This window comes from Microcaecilia unicolor, chromosome 2 (genome assembly GCF_901765095.1).
Source record: "Microcaecilia unicolor chromosome 2, aMicUni1.1, whole genome shotgun sequence".
NCBI lineage: Eukaryota > Metazoa > Chordata > Amphibia > Gymnophiona > Siphonopidae > Microcaecilia > Microcaecilia unicolor.
Genome location: NC_044032.1, coordinates 505,040,700 through 505,064,052, shown reverse-complemented (window position 1 = coordinate 505,064,052; position 23,353 = coordinate 505,040,700). Strand labels below are relative to the sequence as shown.

At 41.0% G+C, this 23,353-nt stretch overlaps 1 protein-coding gene across 1 annotated transcript in view; it reads right to left on the bottom strand.

Moving 5' to 3' along the window:
• Positions 1-23,353, bottom strand: part of OTOP1 (otopetrin 1) — a 106,063-nt gene that overhangs the window by 56,986 nt on the left and 25,724 nt on the right. Inside the window, exon 3 of the mRNA XM_030192600.1 lies at positions 19,663-19,799. Within this exon, the coding sequence (XP_030048460.1) occupies positions 19,663-19,799 (137 nt within the window). The remainder of the gene's footprint in view (positions 1-19,662; positions 19,800-23,353) is intronic.

Here is a 23,353-nt window from a genome sequence, read left to right as displayed (position 1 = left end):
CACAAATACCTAGCAAGATCCCGAAAAAGTTCAATACATTTTCTGCTGCTTATCCCAGAAATAAGAAGTGGATTTTCCTCAAGTCAATTTAATAATGGTCTTTGGACTTTTCCTTTAGGAAGCAATCCAGACCTTTTTTAAACCCCACTAAGCTAACCGCCTTTACCACATTCTCTAGCCATGTTGAATGAAGAAAAATTTCCTTCAATTTGTATTAAATTTACTACTTTGTAGATTCATTGCATGCCCCCTAGTCCTAGTATTTTTGGAAAGAGTAAACAAACGTCTACCAATTCCACTCCACACAGTAAAAAATACAGCTAGGCATATTCTCTAAAGCTCACCTACATTTTATAGAATAGGCTTAAATTTTCACATGGTATATAGAATATGCCAAGCACGTCTCCACGTGACCAAATTTGGTCAAGACCATTTACGCCATGTTGTACTTGGCATAAATCCCGATGCCTAAGTTAGGCGCAGAGTGGATGTGTTCTATAACAATGCACATAGATTTTAGAAATTCTCACACCCCGCCCATGGCCACTCCACATTTTCAACTATGCGACTTTGAATTTATGTGCATCACATTACAGAATATGCTTAGCGAGTTGTACGTGTAAATCTTAATTAATCCCAATTAGCACTAATAATTGCTTATTAACATCCAATTTACAGTGCTGAATACTACCTGGCCAATTCCCTGGCAGCTTGTAATTTCCTTTGATGCTCAATTAACCACCCATCTGCTTGTTGACTTGACTCATTCTGGTCCATTTTCATAGATCATTCTTTATATGATAGTAATGTCTCTTGGCTCAAAAATAAATAAGCAGGTGTATATCCTGTACAGCCGTGCAACGTATATATAGATAGATAGATAGATAGATAGATAGATAGATAGATAGATAGATAGATAGATAGATAGATAGATAGATATAGACATTCTACTCAGAAAACCTTATAAAGATTAACATACTCTAGTAACGTTGGACGAGCAATATAAAAGAACACTTGCATTCATCCTCTCTTTGTTTAGTCAATTTGAAATGTTCAGGTCTTTAATTCTGGCAACAGATGAGAAGCTACTATGAATTTTTACTGATTGTATATATGTCTCTATGCTATGTTTTTATATGTTTGTTTTTATCATTGTGATTTTATTGTTATGTTTTGAATGGTTGTAAACCACATTTGATGTTTGCATACCAATAAAGTGGTATATAAATTTTTATAAATAAATAAATGAAGAATCTTTATTCTCTGGAAAGGATTCGTTCCAGAGATATGGTGTAAAAGGCAAGAATCAGTGAAAAAGGTCTGTTTTGTATGGGCCGCAAGATCACATTTATTTTTTATTCTTATCTGTAAATTATGTGGTGCATTTATGATGTGATGTCCAAATGAAAACATCCAACAATCCAGTTCCAAACCTTATTTTCGATCCAGAAACATGTCTATTTTTTTGGTTCAAGAATCACTCTATTTTAAATGTTTTTGTGCTCAAAGCATCTTTAAGGGCCATTTTCAAACAAAAATGTCCTAGGGAAAAACATCCCAAAACAAGCAATTTGGATGTCTGGGGGCCAGCAGTGTTACTAGACTGGCTACACAGATGTTCCAGCAGAGCAGTGGGGCAACTTAGGGCGCATTTAAGTGAACGTCACATAAAAGGTCCCAGGTACACATCATATCATAGTCCACTTACATTGTATGGTGAGGCCTCCAGAAATAGCAAAAAATGTACTATAACCAACTGTACACCACTACAATAGCCGTTATGCCTGCAGTTGTCACCTATATGTGGGTTCAGTAGATATTTTGTGGGGGGGGGGGGGCACTCACACTTTCCAGCTCAAGTGTACCAGAGTGGGATATAGGTCTGGGTCCTCTTCTCTACAGTACACTGCATCGACCACTAGGCTACTCCATGGACCTGCTTGCTGCTCCAACAGGACTGGCTATAGCATTTGAGACTGTCATAGATGCTGGATTGTACTATCACTTTCACCTCTTAGGGGGGGTGGAAGAGGGTCAGTGACCACTGGGTGATTAAGGGGGATCATGCCTTTATCCCTCTAATAGTCATCTGGTCAGTTTGGACACCTTTTTGACACTTAGAGGGGCCCTCTTACTAAGCCACCGAGGCACGTAAGCATGTCCTGCATGCGTCAATTTGGAGTTACCCCCTGGCTACCACGTGGCCCGGGTGATAATTGCATTTTTTTATGTCTGTCCACTACGCACACCGGAAAATAATTTTTATTTTCCTGTACACGGCAGAAACTGGGCAGTAATCATCATTCTACGCACGTGGATGATTACTGCACGGTTACCGCATTAGACCTTACCACTAAGTCAATGGGTGGTGGTAAGGTCTCAGTCCCAAAATGGACATGTGCCAATTTTTATTTTGCCACATGTCCATTTTTGGCAAAAATTTTAAAAAGACCTTTTTTACAAGCACGCTGAAAAATGGATCTGTGCGTGCCCAAAACACACGCCTACACTAGCGCAGCCCATTTTTCTGCGCATCTTAGTAAAAGGACCCCTTAGTAATTATTGAAACAGGTCTAGCCAAAAACTTCTTATTTTTGCCCTGGACATTTTTACAATATTCCATTATTGCAGAAAAACATCCAAATCGTAAGCCCACCCTAGTCCCACCCAAAACACACCTCCAACAAGCTCCCTTGACATTGACAAGCTCCCTTAACTGCATATACAAATGTCTTAAAAATGAGTTTCAAAAATAGCAATTTGGATGCTTTTGCAAAAAAAAAAGTCCATCTGCCACTTCGAGCCCTTCTTTGGACATTTTTCTGTTTTAAAAATGAACCCCTATATTTCCATCTGGATATAGCAAATTGGTACATATATTTTAAACATATCATAAAAAGTAATTCTCAACAGGCACCTACATCAAAACATTTTGCCCCAGAGTTGACTGAGAATATAGAAAGAGGTTTGTAATCCATGAACAATGTTAATTGCCTTTACACCCTCTTATGTCATCCTGTAACAAACATTGGCTCTAAGTAAACAAGTCAGGTTATTCTTTGAAGTGGGTGGGGACTACACCAGGCACATATTTAACTGCTTGTAAGTAGCATCTCCCATTGTGTTGTTTTAATCCCCTAACACAACCACTCCCTTTATATGGTATGCTAGTCGCTTAACCCTCCATTACCTTGGGTATAACATAAATTGTGAGCCCTCCAGGAATATTGAACTATCTACTGTACCTGACTATAACTCACCTTTGAGCTAGTAGGTTTCTATCCTGAATAGGTTATTCCTACATTTGCATTTCACTATCAATAATACAGCTTCACTGCAATACTTATGTATTGATCATTATTGCCCGTGTTTATTGCAATATTGTTATTTTAGGTACCATACCTTCCTTTATAAATTCAGAACTGCATGCCTTTCCAGAAACTTAAAAGCATGTGTGTCTATGGCCTCTGTGACACGGACTCTGCAACATACTTATAGCAGTGTATTGTATGCCACAGTTAACCTTGATTATATTGTTTTTCATCTCATCATTCCTCTGTTGAGTGGAAGATTCACATGGACTGTATCACAGCCAAGGACAGCCCATGGCCACCATGTAATGGCCATTCAACGATGCTCAATATGGTGTATCAAGTACTTACACCAACACTGTAGTTCATCACTCATTTACAACCATGTTTTGCAACAAAATGCATTTTTCTTCCTCTATGAATTTATATATCGTTTGGCTTCCATGGATATCTACTGTTACTTATTCAGTTTTAAGTCACTAAATTATGTTCGCATGCAAGTTAAGGACCTTTGCTTTATTGCGTAGTTGTGTGTTCAAGTATAATACGTTTTCATGCTTATATATCTGTTACTATGTCGTTATTGTTTGAAGCATATTTACATTGTTCTATGCTACCCATTTATTAAGTCTAGATGTATAACTGTAATCAAAATGCTGTGTTTTAAGTTACACCAACTTGTGAAACCTTGTTATGGCAGTTTTTGTGATGGAGCAAATGCACACTGTTGTGTTTTAGCTAGTGTTTCAAGCCACTCAGCTCCTTTTTCAAGCTGAACCCCTTGAAAGGGGGGGGTTATGGGAGCAAAAGGGTCCCACATAAAAACACTATAGACAGCACTATCAACCTGAACTTTAAAATACAGACTTTAGCTAACTCCATCTTTCACTGCTGAAGCCTGTTGCTAAGGTCTGTGAATATGTATGTAGTCAGCAAAAGCCTTGCAATACAAAAAACCTTGTCAAGGACTGTCAGTCATCTAGCCAAGGACTCCTGAAAATCTCCTTGGTGACTAAGTCGATATAATGGCTAGAGCAGCAGAGTGACACAAGATGTTGTTATTGGATAATGCACTCTTCAGACAGAATGGCTCTAAGCTAACATGAATGTGATGTAATGCTTTGGTTCTCTAAATCAGTATTGGAAAGTCCCAGGCCTATTGTTCCGAACTTAGTGACACCGTTGCACCCCAGAAAAGCACTTGTATACCTGAAACACTGATCTCATTTTTAGAGTGCCCTTCACTGTGGTGCCAGTGGGACAATATTGTGGCCCCTAGAGCCACAGCATAGGAGACAAGTTGTTGTGATTCGACAGCAAGGCCAAGAATGTATGTCATCAACCTGGCTTGCAGCTGAGCTTTTCACTATAAGAGGGGCTGCAAGCTAGGATATTGGGGTTGAATTCCATCTGAAGTGCTGCCCACCTCCATGTCTGTACGACCATCTGAGGAATAAGCTGACATCAGACATCTGCATCATCTACCAAGCTGTGTAGTGCTGTAGGTTTATAGTAACAGGCCGCATTAGGAGCCTTAGGGAAATGTTTACTCTATGCTGTTCTCATGATACAATCACTGCTTTTATGACTTGCATTTTCATTCTGTTCTTGCTGCTATTGTAAATAAGTGAGCACTCTAGGGTTTGTTTTTTTATAATACCTTTGGTGTGGAATTAGTTCTGTTTATTATTTGGGCGTTGTGAGCGTGGATCTAGGGATAAGTGGCAACACTTGATTCTGACACTAGTTCTCCTGAAAAGAAACCATGGCAAAGTGCTGTTCTTTTCGTGATTTATACTAAGTGTCAGGTTCCCCAATAACTCCCAAAAGGCTGTTATCGGTGTATGTCACACAAGCTTATCCATCAAGTGCAGCATCCTGTCTCTGCCAGTGGATAATCTGAGTCACTAGCTAAATGGGAAATCCATTTCTTTTCAGTCCAAGAAATAACTGATGGTAATTCCCAAGCACATGAAGCCGTTAAGTAAAGTTAGTAGTGCAATTTAGTTCATAACCAGTGCCACTTAAAGTTTAATTCATAGTCAGCTTAGATAGTAACATAGTAAATGACAGCAGATAAATACCTGAATCGTTTATTCAATCTGCCAAACAGTCACACTCATTATCCATGGTGCGACCTCACCTTGAGTATTACATTCAATTCTGGTCTCCATATCTCAAAAATGATATGGTGGAATTTGAAAAGGTTCAAAAAAGAGCAACCAAAAATGATAAAGAGGGTGAAACTCCTTCCATATGAGGTTAGGCCTCTTCAGCTTGGAAAAGAGACAGCTGAGGGGGAATATGATTGCGGTCTACAAAATCTTGAGTGGAGCAGAACGGGTAAAAGTGAATCGATTTTTCACTCTTTTAAAAAGTACAAAGACCAGTGGACACTCAATTAAATTACATGGATATACTTTTAAAACAAATTGGAGGAAATATTTTTTCACTCAAAGAATATTTAAGCTCTGGAACTTCTTCACAATTCTAAGTATCATTTAAAATGTCACTCAAAGTACAACACTTATTTTCATGTAGATTCAAAGAGCCATTGTGCAGCACTGTTGTCCAATCGTGGAAAAGTTTTCACATGGAACAGCACTGCATTATTCCGGGCAGAGAAGCAAGATAGTGAGGTCTCTTGAAGAAGCACATGGCAAAACGGGTCCCTGTTGGGACCGACACTGTCTTGCTCCTGTGCCCGGGAAAATGCAGTGTTGTGCTGTGTGAAAACTCTTCCCAATTGGACAACAGCGCTGCACAAGGGCTCTTTAAATCTACTACTACTTAGCATTTCTATAGCGCTGCTAGGGTTACGCAGCGCTTTACAATTTTAAACAAGGGGAAGGACAGTATCTACATGAAGATACTCTGAATGACGTTTTAAATGATACTTAGAATTGTGAAGGTTTTGGACATTAATAAATATTAGAAAAAAGTATTGAATACTGGCTTTTGGGAGTTTTTACTGAATGATGATTACTTTTTCAACTAACAGCTGCAGTTTGATGAGGTCTTTTCTTCCTATTTTTGTATTTTCAATAGAAAAAAATATACCGTATATTTTTTTAAAGATAGAGCTGTTTGTAGGACTTTCAAAAATTTGTTTCACATTCACTTTTTGTTGTGAGGTTGTTTACCTATTGTGGTCAAGTGAATAAGATCCTTTCCTTGATTTTCATCAGTAATTTTTCCATTAGCCTGCAGTACTTGCAAAACAATAATGCGGAAGCACATACAGCATCCTATTTAGGAAACACTAATCCCTGAATTCTGTAAAAAGTGCTAAAAATTGTGTGTGCAATTTAATCAAATATGAGTCAATTCACACCGATAATTGTTTTGTTTTGGGGGAGTTTTTCAAGCCTTACTACAGAGCCCTGAGGTAGGCCAGCATTAATTAAGGTAGCCAGTTAAGCATACCAGCTCAGATCTAAGTTCCTAATTAGACTGAACAGAATTGCTTCCAAGTCATGAGTCATGCTTTTTAATCTTAGCAAAGATTCTTAGCCTCCATAGGGGATACTCCATAGGAAGGAATTTCATAAAATAAGGATGTTGAATATGCTAAGATTAAAGAATATGGGAATACCTCTCATTTACCAAGCTCCACTAGAATCAAGGAACAAGGAGGAAGAAATATTAAATTTAATTACTGAGAATGCTTTAGATATAAACTTAATAAATCTGTGACTAGCTTTTGAGTATTATGCTTTCTTCATAAGATCAGTTAAGAAACGTTACAGTTGCACTGGGTTTACATAATAAAGAGTAATCTAGGTTTTAGGCTGCCTGCATATATTATTAGAGCTTGTAAAGGGAAGGGGAGGTAGGGGAGGGTAGTATGACAGAGGTGATAAGACAGTAAAACTTTATGATGCTTTGAGAATAGTTGAATAACAAATTAATGAATCAAATCAAATCAGTTTAAATTGTTTGTATCTGATAATGGCTGAGAAGACTAATATACCTGTTTAAACCTTTTTGTTTGTTTTAAAGTATTTACTCTAATTTCAAATATTTTCCATGCCTGTGTATTCCTAAAATTCCCTTTAGGTGTCCTGATTGTGAGGTCATAAAGGAACTGATCTTCTTCTAAGAACTGTTTCACTGACTGAGTTGTGTGGTATGCAGCCCGGGGGGGGGGGGGGGGGAGGGGGATCACATATCCAGCCAGAAAATGGGGGAAAAAAACAAGAAATGTATCAGGGTTGCCCAGATGGGAAAAATTTTCCCCACCCAAAATCGGCCCTAAACCACCCAAAACCCACCCAAAGTCAAACCCCGCCTCCAACATCACCGACCCCGCCTCCAACATCACCGACCCCCGCCCTTGACGTCACCTCTGACGTCGTTAACCCCGCCCCCGACATCACCTATGATGTCATTAACCCCACCCCGGAAAAACTTCTATTGGACCAAATTGGACCAACAGAAGCCCCGGAAAAGAGCCCAAACCCCGCACAGCTGCAACGAAAAAGAAGCCCAATTTCCCGCAGCCTTCGAAAATTTCCCGCATCCTGGCTTAAAAACCAGCCCAATTGGGTGGGAAACCCACCCATCTGGCAACAGTTTACAAGGGGTTTTGACTACAATCCCAGAAGGCTATCCTGCTTATAATCGAAAGAGAAAAACGCCTATATTTCGACCCAAATCGGGAGATAGACGTTTATCTCACAAAAACGAATAAATCGGTATAATCGAACGCCGATTTTAGACGTTTTCAACTGCACTCCGTGGCGGATGCGGACAAAGTTGACAGGGGTGTGTCGGAGGCGTGGTGAAGGCGGGACTGGGGCGTGGTTATCGGCCGAGGAGAGATGGGCGTCCTCGGCCGATAATCGAAAAAAGAAAGGCGTTTTTAACGAGAATTTAGGGCATTTTTGCTGGACCCTTTTTTTTCACGAGTAAGTCCCAAAAAAGTGCCCTAAATGACCAGATGACCACTACAGGGAATCGGGGATCACCTCCCCTGACTCCCCCAGTGGGCACTAACCCCCTCCCACCAAAAAAAAAAGAAGTTTAAAAACTTTTTTTTGCAGCCTGTATGCGAGCCTTAAATGTGATACCCAGCTCCATCACAGCAGTATACCGGTCACTGGAGCAGTTGTTAGTGGGTGCAGTGGACTTCAGGCAGGTGGACCCAGGCCCATCCCCTCCCTACCTGTTACACTTGTGGTGCGTAATACTGAGCCCTCCAAACCCCCCCAAAACCCACTGTACCCACATGTAGGTGCCGCCCCTTCACCCCATAGGGCTATGGTAATGGTGTAGACTTGTGGGCAGTGGGTTTTGGGGGAGATTTTGGGGGCTCAGTACACAAGGGAAAGCTGCTATGCCCTTGGGAGCTCGTTTACGGTTTTTCTTTGATTTGTAAAAGTGCCCCCTAAGGTGCCCGGTTGGTGTCCTGGCATGTGAGGGGGACCAGTGCACTACGACTCCTGGCCCCTCCCAAGAACAAATGCCTTGGATGTATTCGTTTTTGAGCTGGGCGCTTTCGGTTTCCATTATCGCTGAAAAACAAAAGCACCCAGTTCAAAAACGAACACATCCAAGGTATTTGCCCCGCACAACCCGTATTTTCGGGAAAAAATATGAACGTCCATTTTTTTCGAAAATACGGTTTGTCCCGCCCCTTCTCGTACCCGTTATCGGAGATAAATGTCCATTGAGATAGGCATTTTCATTCGATTATGCCCCTCTATGTGTTCCAAAACCCAGGGGGCTGTGCATAGGAAAGATAGGGAAGCTGATGATTCATCAGGCTTCCGGCTGGGCTAATTAGCATTGCCTTCCTGGAATGAGAGAGAGGGAATTTAAAAGGGAGGCTTTTAGTTTTGTGGAGGGAGGAGACACATCCAGAAAGAAAGAGCAGCACTCCAGGATTGCAGAGCAGCTCAGTGCCAGGGATGAAGAAACAGGATTACTTGAGGTTAGGAACCAGTACACTGTTTGGTACAGGAGGGTTCAAGCTCTATCAGGCAAGAGGAGTCAGGGATTCTAGGTCCAAGCCCCATTTAACCCAGAGTAGCTCCATGAATTAGGGTACATCCCCAGATGAGATTTCCTATTGCTTCATTTCCCCAATCCCAAGAGAGTTAAATATAAATTATCATGTTAGTACCTTTGCATATTGGGCTGCTGCTCACTGGAACAGTCTTCCCTGCAATATTAGAGGTCAGATTAACTGTGCCAAATTTCTGAAGCTGTTAAAAACTGTTTTATTTGGAAAATTGTTGCTTCAGTAATTGTTGCATATTATTTCCGATAATTTTATTCTTTTAACTTTGCGTCAACATATTATGACCTTAGTAACATATAACATAGTAGATGACGGCAGAAAAAGACCCGCACGGTCCATCCAGACTGCCCAACAAGATAAACTCATATGTGCTACTTTACCTTACTACTTACTACTACTTAGCGGCGGCCTTGCAAGACTTCTGCTGAAGTCTTGGAGGCCACCCTTGTAAGTCTTGGCAGCCATTTTGAAGAGCGTTCCAGCAGCGGGGGAGAGTCAGCGTCGGCAGCGGGCAAGCAAGACTGCCTGCCCCGAAGAATTCGCTGAACAACCTCGGTGGCTGGAGGGGTGGCAGGGGAGAGAAGGGAGTCGGCTGGACATGGGTGGCTGGAGGGGGGGCAGGGGAGAGAAGGGAGTCGCTGGACATAGGTGGCTGGAGGAGGGGCAGGGGAGAGAGGACAGTCGCTGGGTATGGGTGGGTGGAGGGGGCAGGGGAGAGAGGACAATCGCTGGCATGGGTGGCTGGAGAGGGGCAGGGGAGAGAGGACAGTCGCTGGGTATGGGTGGCTGGAGGGGGACAGGGGACAATCGCTGGCATGGGTGGCTGGAGGGAGTCAAGGGAAAGAGGACAATTGCTGGGTATGGGTGGCTGGAGGGGGCAGCAGAGCAAAGAGAATCGCTGGGTATGGGTGGCTGGAGGGGAGGGGAGGGCAGGGGAGAGAGGAGGGTTATTGGACATGGGTGGATGGAGGAGAGGGAATGGAGAGAAGAAATGCTGGACATGGATGGAGGGGAGGAAAGAGTGAGGAAGGAGATGAGATGAGGGAAAAGGAAGAGAGGAGAAAAACTGCACATGGATGAAGAAAATAGGCAGAAGCTGGATCCACTGGACAGTCAAGTCTGCAGAGGACCCAGCTTTTACTTATGGATTTAGGGCAAGAAATGAAGAAGAAAGGAGGAAAGTAAAGAAATAAATGGAAAGGAAGCCCTGGAAATGGAGTTAAGAGGACAGATAGCAGCAGAATCAGATACTGGGCCAGCATGATCAGAAAAACAAAGTCACCAGACAACAAAGGTAGAAAAAAATCATTTTATTTTCATTTTAGTGTTTGGAATATTTCCACTTTGAGAATCAGGTGCTCAACATTAAAAGTTTATATTTATTTACTTATTTATGGCATTTTATCCCACATAAAACATGAATTTGATTGGAACCTGGGAGCATTTAATTTTTTTTCCTGGAGAGAGTAATGCATCCCCTCCCCCCCCCAGGCTCTCTCCAAGGCTATAGCCAGCTCTGCAATTTGGGGGGGAGGGCGCAGAGGTGGACGGGGGGGGGGGGGGGGCGCAGAGGTGGACGAGGGGCACAGAGATGGACCGGGGAGAGAGCCTGTTGTTAAACATTTACCAGCACACCACTGCCTGTATGTTTATGTTTATTTATTATTTGATATATTGCCTTTAGGTTTAGCTAAATTAAAGGATGAAAAGGAATGGGGCCTGATATTCAAAACTATTTAACCAGCAAGGAATGGCTCCTGGCCGGTTAAATAGCATTTACAGCTAGGCTCTATATATGATGCCTAAAAAATTGGTGCAAAAAAAACCCGCCTTGGCGCATTCTATAAACCACGCCTAAATTTAGGCATGGTTTATAGAATATGCCTAAATCTAGGCGTAGTTTATAGAATACATCTGTTTTCAATGACTATATTTATTTGCGACCATTTATGCCAATGAAAACATGGTGTAAATGCTGACCTCTAAATTATGTGCGGAATGGGCATATTTAATAACAGTGCGCATAAATTCTAGGAACACCCTTGACCTGCCCGTGGCTATGCCTCCTTATCAGATCTGCGTCATAGAATTTACGCGTATCAGTTTATAGAATACGCCTGGACATTTGTGTGTGTAAATCCTAATTAATGTCAATTAGTGCCAATAATTGGTTGTTAAGTTCAATTATTGGTGCTGATTGGCTTCTTAAGCTAATTAAGTTGTGTGCACAAATCCAGAATCTGCTCAGATTTGCACATGCCACTCAAATTGCAGTATATAGAATCGGGGAGTTAGTGCCTAACTGTGGATATTCATATAGCTAGTTAGGCATGGATATTCGGGACCAAACCGGCTATATTTAGTGTATAAAATAGGTCTCATAAATAGCAAGCTTATCTTTAACCGCTAAATGGTGCCTAAAAAATTGATGCTGAAATCAGTGCCGACTAAGCGTATTCTATAATCGGCACCTAGATTTAGACACCAATTATAGAATACACTTAGTTGATATTTCAGTGCCTAAATATACACGCATCCATTTACACCAACAAAAATGTGGTGTAAATCCCAGCACATAGATTTAGGTGCACTGGCCATATTCTATAAGTAGGCGCATAAATTTCAGAACGCCCATGAAACATCCATTTCTCTGCCCATAACCAGGTTTTGCCACATTTTGTAACGATGTGGGAACCACGTTCCCACATCGTTACAGAACATGCTTAGCGAATTGTCCCCCTAAATTCTAATCACTGCCAATTAGTGCTCATTATTGCTTGTTAAGTGCTGTTATCAATACTCAGTAGCTTATTAAGCCAATTGAGTTACGCACATTGTTATAGAATCCGCACCAATTTCGGCATGGATCTGTAGGTGCGCTATATAGAATCCAGGGATAAGCACTTAACTAGTTAGCTCTGAATATCAGCTTAACCGGTTAAGTTGCCGCAGTTGAAAATGAAACCACATATTCAATTCCAGTTGCCGGAAACGGCCCAGCATTGAACATCTGGGTTTAACGCCAGCAGCAGACAGCAAAAGTGTTGCCCCGCCACTGGCTGAATATCGGGGGGGGGGGGGGTTTAAACCCTGGCTTCTAAGGTAGCATAGTGGGGGAGAGTCAGAAGGACCTTACGAGACTGGGAGACTGGGCGGCTAAATGGCAGATGACGCTTAATGTGAGCAAGTGCAAGGTGATGCATGTGGGAAAAAAGAACCCGAATTAAAGCTATGTTATGCAAGGTTCCATGTTAGGAATTACGGACCAAGAAAGGGGTCTGGGTGTCGTCGTCGATAATACACTGAAACCTTCTGCTCAGTGTGCTGCTGCGGCTAGGAAAGTGAATAGAATGTTGGGTATTATTAGGAAAGGTATGGAAAACAGGTGTGAGGATGTTATAATGCCGTTGTATCGCTCCATGGTGCGACCGCACCTTGAGTATTGTATTCAATTCTGGTCGCCGCATCTCAAGAAAAATATAGTAGAATTGGAAAAGGTGCAGCGAAGGGCGACTAAAATGATAGCGGGAATGGGACGACTTCCCTATGAAGAAAGACTAAGGAGGCTAGGGCTTTTCAGCTTGGAGAAGAGACGGCTGAGGGGAAACATGATAGAGGTATATAAAATAATGAGTGGAGTGGAACAGGTGGATGTGAAGCGTCTGTTCACGCTTTCCAAAAATACTAGGACTAGGGGGCATGGGCTGAAACTACAGTGTAGTAAATTTAAAACAAATCGGAGAAAATCTTTCTTCACCCAACGCGTAATTAAACTCTGGAATTCGTTGCCGGAGAACGTGGTGAAGGCGGTTAGCTTGGCAGAGTTTAAAAAGGGGTTAGACGGTTTCCTAAAGAACAAGTCCATAAACCACTACTAGATGGACTTGGGAAAAATCCACAATTCCAGGAATAACTTGTATAGAATGTTTGTATGTTTGGGAAGCTTGCCAGGTGCCCTTGGCCTGGATTGGCCGCTGTCGTGGACAGGATGCTGGGCTCGATGGACCCTTGGTCTTTTCCTGGTGTCGCATTACTTATGTACTTATAACACTTTGTTGATGTTCTGAGGAATTTGTCATAGGGTATTCTGATATGTACTGTTTGTGTGCTATGATGAGTATTGGATTGTGAATGTATTATTGGAAACCACCTAATTTTAGTTGGTCTACAAATTTTTAAATAAGATAAATAAAAATAATAAAATATTTTTTATTCATGGCTTGATATACCGCCTAAACTGACATGCAGATCAAAACGGTTTACAAATTCAAAAACTAAAATCAAGAAAAAGAACTACAATGTCCAATAGGAAAGCAAACCATTCATTCAAGAGCACAGTAAAATGTAACTAACAGCTAAGCCTGCATACTCTTTCTCAAGGCAACGATGTCCAAATCGAATTGCCTTATTCTCAGCTGTCGTAGTAGAAAGAACTGTGATTTACAGAGTGCAGAAAACTTGGGGCTCAAAGGAGAGGTTAGAATCAAGAAGTACTCCTAAATATCGAAAATTAGATACTGGCGCAGTCAAAGTATCAAATAATAAGAGAGGACCAGGCGGGGTCAAAAGATGACCAGCTAAGCAACAGGCCACCCTCTTGGCAGGGTTCAGCACAAGGCGTTGGTCCGTCAGCCACTGGGCAATTGAACATAAGCAGCCTTAGAAAGGAAGGAGATCTTTATTGAGAAGGTGAATCTTATAGAGCAGCAGAACATCATCAGCATATATATGAAAAGAAATACAGAACTCTTGAATAATAGTGGCTAAAGGACTTAAGTAAATATTAAACACAAGAGGGGAAAGAATAGATCCCCGCAGAACTCCACATTCTCAATATTTAATGGAAGAAACAGCCTGACAAATTGAACAAAAAAGGAATATTCAGTGAGAAATGAGTGAAACCAATTTAACACTGTACCAGTAGAACAGTGAGAAAACCTGGTCTGGATTCTGAATTGGAGCAAGGTCAAGCAAAGACCTTAAGTAAAAGAGCAGAAAACACTCAGGAATATATGGAGTGTACCTTTATGTAGAGGTGGTATGCTGTTCACTTTAGACGTATTAAAAGAACCTGCATTTTACTGATTTGTCTCAGTCTGTGTCTCATCAGGGAAGCAGTCCTGGAAAGTTGCGGGAGGCTTCCCAGAGCAGAGGAAGGAAGCCTTGTCCCTAGGGCCAGAGGGGGGCAGCCCAGTGGGAGATATCACAATTATCAGTTTAGTTTACCACTTCTTATACCATTTTTCAAGAGACATTTTTACATATCTATGAACTTGTAATGTTATCCTTAATTTCTACTTGTCAGCACTGTCAGGTGTTATTGAATCCTCAGTGCTGTCACTAGTGTATCAAGAAAGCAGTGCAAACTGACTGACATTTCCTGCAGTCAGGTGATCAGTGTCCTCTAGTTGAACTCTGCTTCCTTACACCCAGGGCCGGTCTTAGCAAGTGCAGGGCCCTATGCAGACCAATTTGGTGGGGCCCACCCCAGCCCCGCCCCACCCTAGCCTTGCGCCTGCTCAGTGACTCCCGCCCTCGCATCCGGAAACAGGAAATATATCAGAAGGCGGGACATTGAGCGGGAAGCTGGATCCTGGAGGTGAGCCGTTGCGCTGCAACAGTCTGTTGTTGCCGTCGGGGGCGGGTCCATCACTGCCTGGGCTGGCTCGCTGGCATCGCTCAGTCGCCAGGGTCCGGGGACGCGGAAGCTGACGGTGGGCTCAGCGGGCCCAAGCGGGGGGTGGGCGCCGCGCCGGTGGTGGCGGGAATGGGCATCATCTCAGGCAACTAAGGCGAGCAGCGGCGGAGGTCGGAGTGGAGGCACGAGCGAGGCAGAGTTGAGGCATGCCACGCGGGGCTCCTTAGGCGCAGGGCCCTATGTGGCTGCCTTGGTCGCCTATGCCCAAGACCGGCCCTGCTTAGTTACACCTGCCAGGAAGGAGCTAGTACCTTCTAGAAAAGAAATAGAAAGCTCATAGAAGCTGGTAGAATATTAGATGTGCCTATTATAATCAATGGGAAGGCTCTTGTGGCAGCAGAGACCCCTATCTTAAGTCCCATTTCCCGCCTCTGCCCCATGCCATCTAGGGAGATGCCTTCCAGCCAGCATGAATAAATATAAGATCAAGAAGAAACTTTTAGCCTTGCTGAGCCACCCAGTATCAGCACTAAACAGCGAATGTGGTAGTGAGAAGTGAAAGTTTAGAGGGTGTGGTATGATAGGGTATTGCTTAAACAAATACTGACATTCCTTGGAGGATAAAATACCCCGTTGAAATGCTTTACACAATATACTTCCTTCACCAATTCAGAATTTTATATGAAACTAGTAGGATCCTCTTTTAGTTTCATATACATTTGTTCATCTGCTAATTGTCTGTTAGTTTCTTCTATTGCCTTTTGTCCTGGACCACCACCACTCCCTCTCTATCTGCTCACACGATGACAATTGACAAATCACTCTGATACTGATACTGACTTCTATTCCGCTACAACCTTTAAGTTCAGTATGGATTATATACATTGTAAGAAATCAGACAAACCTGAAGAATTACAGTTAACAGAAATATAAACTGACAAATTGAAATATAAACTAATATTACAAATACCAAAAATTAATAAAGATATGTTTAAAAAGTATGCTTTTAACTGTTTTCTGAATACCACAGAATCAGAAATAATTCAAATCTTAATTGGTAAGCAGTGGCGTTCCTAGGGGGGCTGACACCTGGGGTGGATCGCCGATGCGCCCCGCCCCCCCCCCCGGGTGCAGCGCGACCCCCCACCTGGCGAAAGGACACCCCCCTGGCGAAAGAACCCCCGGGTGCACGCCGCTGGGAGGGGGGTGCCGCGCGCCTGTCCGCTTCGTTCGTTTCCATGCTCCCTCTGCCCTGGAACAGGAAGTAACCTGTTCCAGGGCAGAGGGAGCACAGAACAAACGTAGCAGACAGGCGTGCGACACCCCCCCAGCGGCGTGCACCCGGGGCGGACCGCCCCCACCGCCCTCCCCCTTGGTACGCCACTGTTAGTAAGGCATTCCAGACTTGCACAGCTAGGAACTGAAATGTAGTTGAAAAAATATACATAGAATGGATTCCTCAAGGATTTGTGAACTGCAAAAGTAGAAGATTCTAGGAAAAAATTCCCTAGATCTACTCAAAAGAACAATTGTCTTCATATTTATTGGAGCCTCACTATAAAGTATTTTAAATATCAAAGTACATAGTTTAAAATAAAATCTGGTCTCTACCGGGAGCCAGTGTAATCTAATCAGCAATGATGTAACCCACTCATACCTATGTACTAAAAATATAAGGTGGGCTGCCATGTTCTGTATTATCTGAATCTTTTTCAATAAGGGAAAGGGAAATGGGACTTGATATACCGCCTTTCTGTGGTATTTTGCAACTACATTCAAAGCGGTTTACATAAATATTTTTCAGCACGCCTTTGTAAAAGGATCCCTGAGTCTTTAATAATGAACAAAATTGCCCATAGGATGCTATGGAGCATAGTGATCACAGGAGATTATTCCACAGGGCAGGGGCCAGAAAGAAAATGTGTGAATTCCCAGTTTGCCTGAGCTGGGTTTAGGAGAACAAGCTTGTGATCATTAAGAGAACACAAAAATCTTGTGGGAAAGTAAGGAACAGTTAGAAATGTCAAAAATTTAGGTTTATTAGTATGGAGGGCTTTATGGGTAAGAGTCAGTATTTTAAATTTAACCCTGTGTCCGATTAGTGTCCAGTGTAGGTGGCTTAATAAAGGTATAACATGATCTCTGCATTTTGCCTTACACAACTTGAGTAGCACTGTTTTAAAGGGTTTGTAGACGTTTAAGACTGGCCTTTGAAATGTCTTCATAGATGACATTGCAAAAGTCATATTGGGAATTTATAAAGGCATAGAATAATGTGAGTAATGCTTCCTTGTCCAGATAATTTCTAACTGATCTTAATTGTCTGAGCACAAAAAAATCCAGATTTTAATACAGTTGATACCTGTTGAGAGAAAAAGAGTTGGGAGTCTAAGATTACTCCTAGATCTATTAAAAATTGATGCTGTTGGAACAAGGAGCATTAGCGGTATGTGAAGCCTGACTTTGCTGGTTCTGAGCCCACTGCTCTAACCATTAGGCTACACCTCTGTCCTGTTATTATGTGTACCTGCCATTCCTGCAAGTCTGCCACTCTGGCTGGATCCATTTTCAACAAGCAAACATAAATAAAAATATATAAAAATGTAAAAATATACTATAAAATGCTACATTACAACAATGAAATGATTTCCTATTCACACTATTAAGCAATACCGTTTCTTTAATCAGGTGACGTGCTACACCATAAATGGTATCCATTAATTAGAAAACAGCTGTATTTATGCTTCAAGTTAATGTTACAAATGTGAAAAGGTTCTATGTGCCAAAAATACCAGAAGTAGTTAACTTATATAGTTCATTGAGTGATCCTTTTACTAAGGTGTGCTAATGGATGTAGTGTGCGGTAATGATTAGCGCATGCCTAATGCTAAGAAGCCCATAGCTATAAAATGGGCTTCCTATCATTTAGTGCATGCTAAATTTGTTAATGCACCTTAGAAAAAGGACCCCTTAGCTTTTTAGGTCATTTTCAGCTTGACTGTGCAGGTACTGCTCAGCTGGAGAAAAGTAGTTCAAGTACATGAATTCAATTTAATACTTAAAAATTATGTTGAGTAGAGAAACATATGGGGTCAATTCTATAAAACAGGTGCTAATATTTATGCACACTTTCCCCCCAATTCTATAAAAGTCCCCCAAAACTGTGTGCATAAATTTGTGCACGCAATATAATTGAATAATGAGACAATTGATGCCAAGAATTGGATTTTTAACAAGCAATTATTGGTGCTAATTGAAATCAATATTTACACGTGTAAATTTAGGCATGTGATCCATGCCTAAATTTTACATGCGTCCCAGAAAAGGGAGCACAGAAATGAGAGGGTCATGGGCGTATTGGGGTGAAGCGTGGATGTGAATTCGAGTTACACTCGCAATTAAAGAATAATGGAGTTCTGCCCATAAAGTTAGGCAGGTGCATTTTCACCATGTTTTCATTGCCTAAATTTACACCTGACCCCAGGGTCCTAAGCATTATTCTATAAACCACACCTAACTTTAGGCGTAGCTTATAGAATAGCACTTAAATGTGTGTGTGTGGGGGGGGGGTGCCGATTTTGTAGCATTGTCTCTCTCTTGTAACATTATTACATTACCTGTATTGTAAATAAACATTTTAAAGTTAAATATATGGTCTTTATGTTCTGAGCACATGTCCTTAAACCTTACAGTGCAAGTTAATGTAATTCAATAAATATAGTATTTAATTCCCCCTTTTCCTACATATTCTTATTCTTATCATATAACGTTATATTTAATTGGTGGAGAATAGAATATAGAAGAATAGAAATAGAATATATTAAGTGTAATATATGTTATTATTTGTACATTTTCAGAATAAAAGACAAGAAGCAAACCTTGCTGAAGAAAATGTGGTCTTTAATAAGTCATACTAATGCTCCTATGATTCATAGTCAGATGTCCAACGTGGCTATGTTTCACCAACAGTACAGGCTGCATCAGGGGAATAAAGAACCAGCTGGTACAAACCTAAATACTCCACCAGCATAGGTCAATTTGTCTCTTCCTGGGTCCGTTTGGAATACTAAAAACAAACTTGCTGAGACAGCCTAACTTTAATACTGGAACTATGTGAATGTGCATGAGTAAAGGTATTTCTTTGTAAAAACCTTCTTCTACATAGGTGAGTGTGTTTGGATATTCTTTCTGGGGGATTGTTTGTCTTCCTCTTCAATTTCTACACTTTTACTTCTCCTAGAAAACTGAAACATGAGACCGTGGCGCCTCCACCCTCAACTCACTAGGAGATGAGGGTCCAGGACGCCACGAAAGCCTTCAAACCAATTGGACTGTGCCGGCAACAGTGTCTCAACTACTGTTGCATACAAATAAACATGTTTTTTTTTTATCCTGACTGATGTTTTTTTTTTTAAACCAAGGACTAGATGGAGAACCATTGTGTGTGTCTTCAGCACTTAGGTGCAATCATTTACACCAGCTCTATGGCTGGTGTAAGTGATCATGCATAAGTACAAACATGTACATGTGTTGGTTATGTTAGTATTCTATAAAGGAAAGTAGACACCTACTTTCTTTTGTAGAATAGGCTCCTATCTGGTGCCCTGTTTTTAAACTGCCCTCATAATGCAGAATTGGAAAAGTTATATGCATTCTGACAAAAATAGAAAGAAAAGAAATGGACTTACCTGTAGAAGAGTATGCACTGTATGAGTGACTGGGAACACACTTTCAGTAACTGATACACATTCGGAATAGCCAATAAAGTATCCAATTTTGAAAGAGTCCAGCAGTAAAGCAATCACCGCAAATAAAGTTATACCACCTAATATAAAAATATAATTCAACATGTAAATATGTAGGAAAATATCTTATGAACATTCATACCACATGAGCCTTTAAATCCATTCATATTTTTCATTTAAAACAGAGACCATATGTTGAAAATGTTCCATTTCTTACTATACAACTGTGAAAACCAAGCGCCTTGTGTGAATTATCACAGGTGCCTTTCATGAATTATGCTAAATGCCTTTTTAATGCAGGAGGAGCCACCATGATTCAATCAACACAGATTTATTTAAGAGAAGCATATTCTCAGTTGGCCAACATGCAAGCGTCTTGAAGAGGATCCCACTACACAACTTCAAGACATTATTAAGCCTTATTGGCGTCCGACTAACTTCCATTGCACTTGAGCGGCTTATTGATCATCAATTGTACCAATCTGCACCCATTTTTGTGATTTTCTTCAGTGAGTGTCAGACCCTTGAGGCAGACGGTTGTACTGTCAAAACACAGCCCAATGTCAGGTCATACACTAGTGTAGTGCTGAATAAAAGTTGCTTTTACTGATCCCTGGCTGTGAAGACTTCTTGGTCCACCCCTACTTCCAGAATGGGATTAAGGCACAGGCAAACTAGGCATAGGCCTGAGCCCAGACGCTTACAGGGGGCCCTTTTAGATGATTTTCCCCTGGTAAATCAGCAGTTGGTATAAAGACGTGAGCTGTCTATTGCCCTCACCTTCTATGCATTTTTCTCCAGTTAGCAGAAGACGTCAGCAACATTGTTTCTTGCCCGCTACTTTCTCCTTTGCTGGTTTTCATCTGCAGTTAGACCCATGCAGAGCCCCAATTGTAAGCATTTTAAAATGTATTTTTATTTAAAAGAGGGCTTGATACTCTTGTTTACCTAGTGCAAACCAAAGGGTTAATCTTGCCGTGAGTATAACTGTTTTGCCATGCTTGCGGTATTAATCTAGAAAAATTAAAATCAGGATAAGGGAACATTTGAGCAATATTCATGTTCATAAGAGTGAGGCTTCATTGGTATTGCGAAACATTTCAACATTCAGCTGAGGATTTACGAATTGTAATGTTACAGCAAGTTCATTCCAATAGGGGTGGTAATGTCAAAACATTTGTTAAAGTTGGAGCAGAAAATGATATATTTATGGCAAACTGTACATCTCACAGGGTTGAATAAAGAAATCGAATGATGTGAAGTATGTTAAGGTATCTGTTATATCTTTTGTTTTTAAAAGTTTGTAGAAGTTTGGGCTGCACGTGTGTCTTTCAGCCCATGTGCAGGAGTTTTTCTATCAGCGAGCAGAGACAGTTCTCGGTGGTGGTTCCGCCATGTCCCGTTACCATTAGGATTTAATGCATGATGTTTAGGTAATCATGAATGTATTAAGTATTTTGTTTTTATTTATTTATTTATTACATTTGTATCCCACATTATCCCACCTATTTGCAGGCTCAATGTGGCTTACAGAGACTAGCTATGGCATAGCCATTCCAGGTTAACAAATACAATTGGTGATGCAACAAGATAAAGGGTGAGAGAAAATGTATGTTTGGGTATTGTTTTTAGTGGGGTATGTAATTGTAAATCTATCTTGTGCAGGTTAACGGCTCCTGAAGACACCATCCAGCGAAACGCGGAACTGTGCCAAACTGTTTGATATGGTTTTTGAATTACTGGACTGTTGAACTGCTAAGCTGGTTTTCAGCTGGTTTGAGAGTTATGTAGCTACACTTGTTGGCAGCAAAGACACTGTTGAGGCTTTATTACAAGAAGAAATTGTCAATTTTATTCTTCAGCACAAATTGGGATTGTGAGGACCCTTTGGGCAGCAGATTAAGAACTGTTTGATGTTGTATTTATTTCCAATTTTGTCTCATTTTATAAGTTTAAAGCTTTATTTTGGCTCTTTTAGCATAGGATACTCTGCGTCATTTAGAGCATATCTGAGACATGAATATTATAAAGACTATTTAAGGTGGAAAAGTACATTTATTGCTGCCTGAATGGGTTGAAGGGTTATTATGTGATTTGTAATGGTTAATATTGACAGGTATTTATTATATAAAGATGATTAAATAGAATATTTGTATTTCTTTAGCAGGTTTCTCATTATTTGTTTGATTAACATTGGTGATGACAAAAGTCATGGAGCATGGTGTGTCTGAGCTAGTGTGCCTGTACCTAACTTAGGCTCAGTGTGCATAGTTTTTTGAAATGCCCACAACTAGCCCATTCCAGTCCATGGCCACGCCCCATTTTCAACTGCATGCATTAGAATTTACGTGCACCACATTATAGAATACACCTAGAATGTTGTGCGTGTAAATTCTAATTAAAGCCAATTAGTGCCACTAATTGGTTGTTAAGTAGCAATTATCGGTGCTGTTTGGCTTGTTAATCAATTAAGTTGTGTGCACAATTTGACCATGTGGCCAAATTAACGTGCACAACTTAAGGTGCCATTTATACAATTTGGGGGTAAGTGTGCATTCCAGCACCCAACTTTGGATGCAAGCACTTATACCATCTGAAACCTAGTGTAAATCCTGAGGCGCAACTTGGGTGCACTGCCCCCAAATTCTATGACACTGCACATACACCTCTGACACACTCATGTCCCCTCCATAGCCACACCCTCTTTTGGGTTATACACAAGAGGATTTGGGCACAGATCCTTATATAATCCTGAGAGAAGGACGCCCATCTCCCAATTTGTGTCGAAAGATGGGTGCCCTTCTCTTTCAAAAATAAGCCTGCATGCCATACTTTGTATTGTTTGTGAATATTTTTACTGCTATAATTGCCTATTGCTCATGTTTGATCCATTCTTACTGTACACCACCTTGAGTGAATTCCTTCAAAAAGGCGGTAAATAAATCCAAATAAATAATAAATAATCACACATAGTCAGATCTGCATGCAAATCCAAACTAGAGCCAATTAGCATCAATAATTGATAACAGCCACTGTTAATGGCTTCATAACAAATGTATTTGTGTGGGGATCTCATGATTGCATGCAAAGGGCTAGATTCTATATATCGCACCTGAAAAATCCGCACGGAAAAAAATACACCTAGGTGTATTCTGTAAAGTACACCTACATTTTATAGAATAGGCTTAAATTTCCGTGCGGTATATAGAATATGCTGAGCGGCTCTCCACGCAACTAAATTTGGTCACGTACATTAAATCTCGATGCCTAAATTAGGTGCAGATCAGGTGTATTCTATAATAATGCACATAGAGTTTACAAACTCCTATACCCCACCCATGATCATGTCCCTTTTCAACTAGGTGACTTAGAATTTAGGTGCACCACATTATAGAATATACTTAGTGAGTTGTCCGCATAAATCTCAATTAATACCAATTAGTGCTGATAATTGCTTGTTAACATCCAATTAACAGTGCTGATTAGCTAGTTAACCAATTACGTTATGCACATTGTTATAGAATATGCTTTGATTTCTGTGTGGAAATCGAGGCACCATATATAGATTCCCAGGGAAATTGCATACACATGTAGATGGTGATTTCATAAATTTCCTATTCATATGCAGAGATCC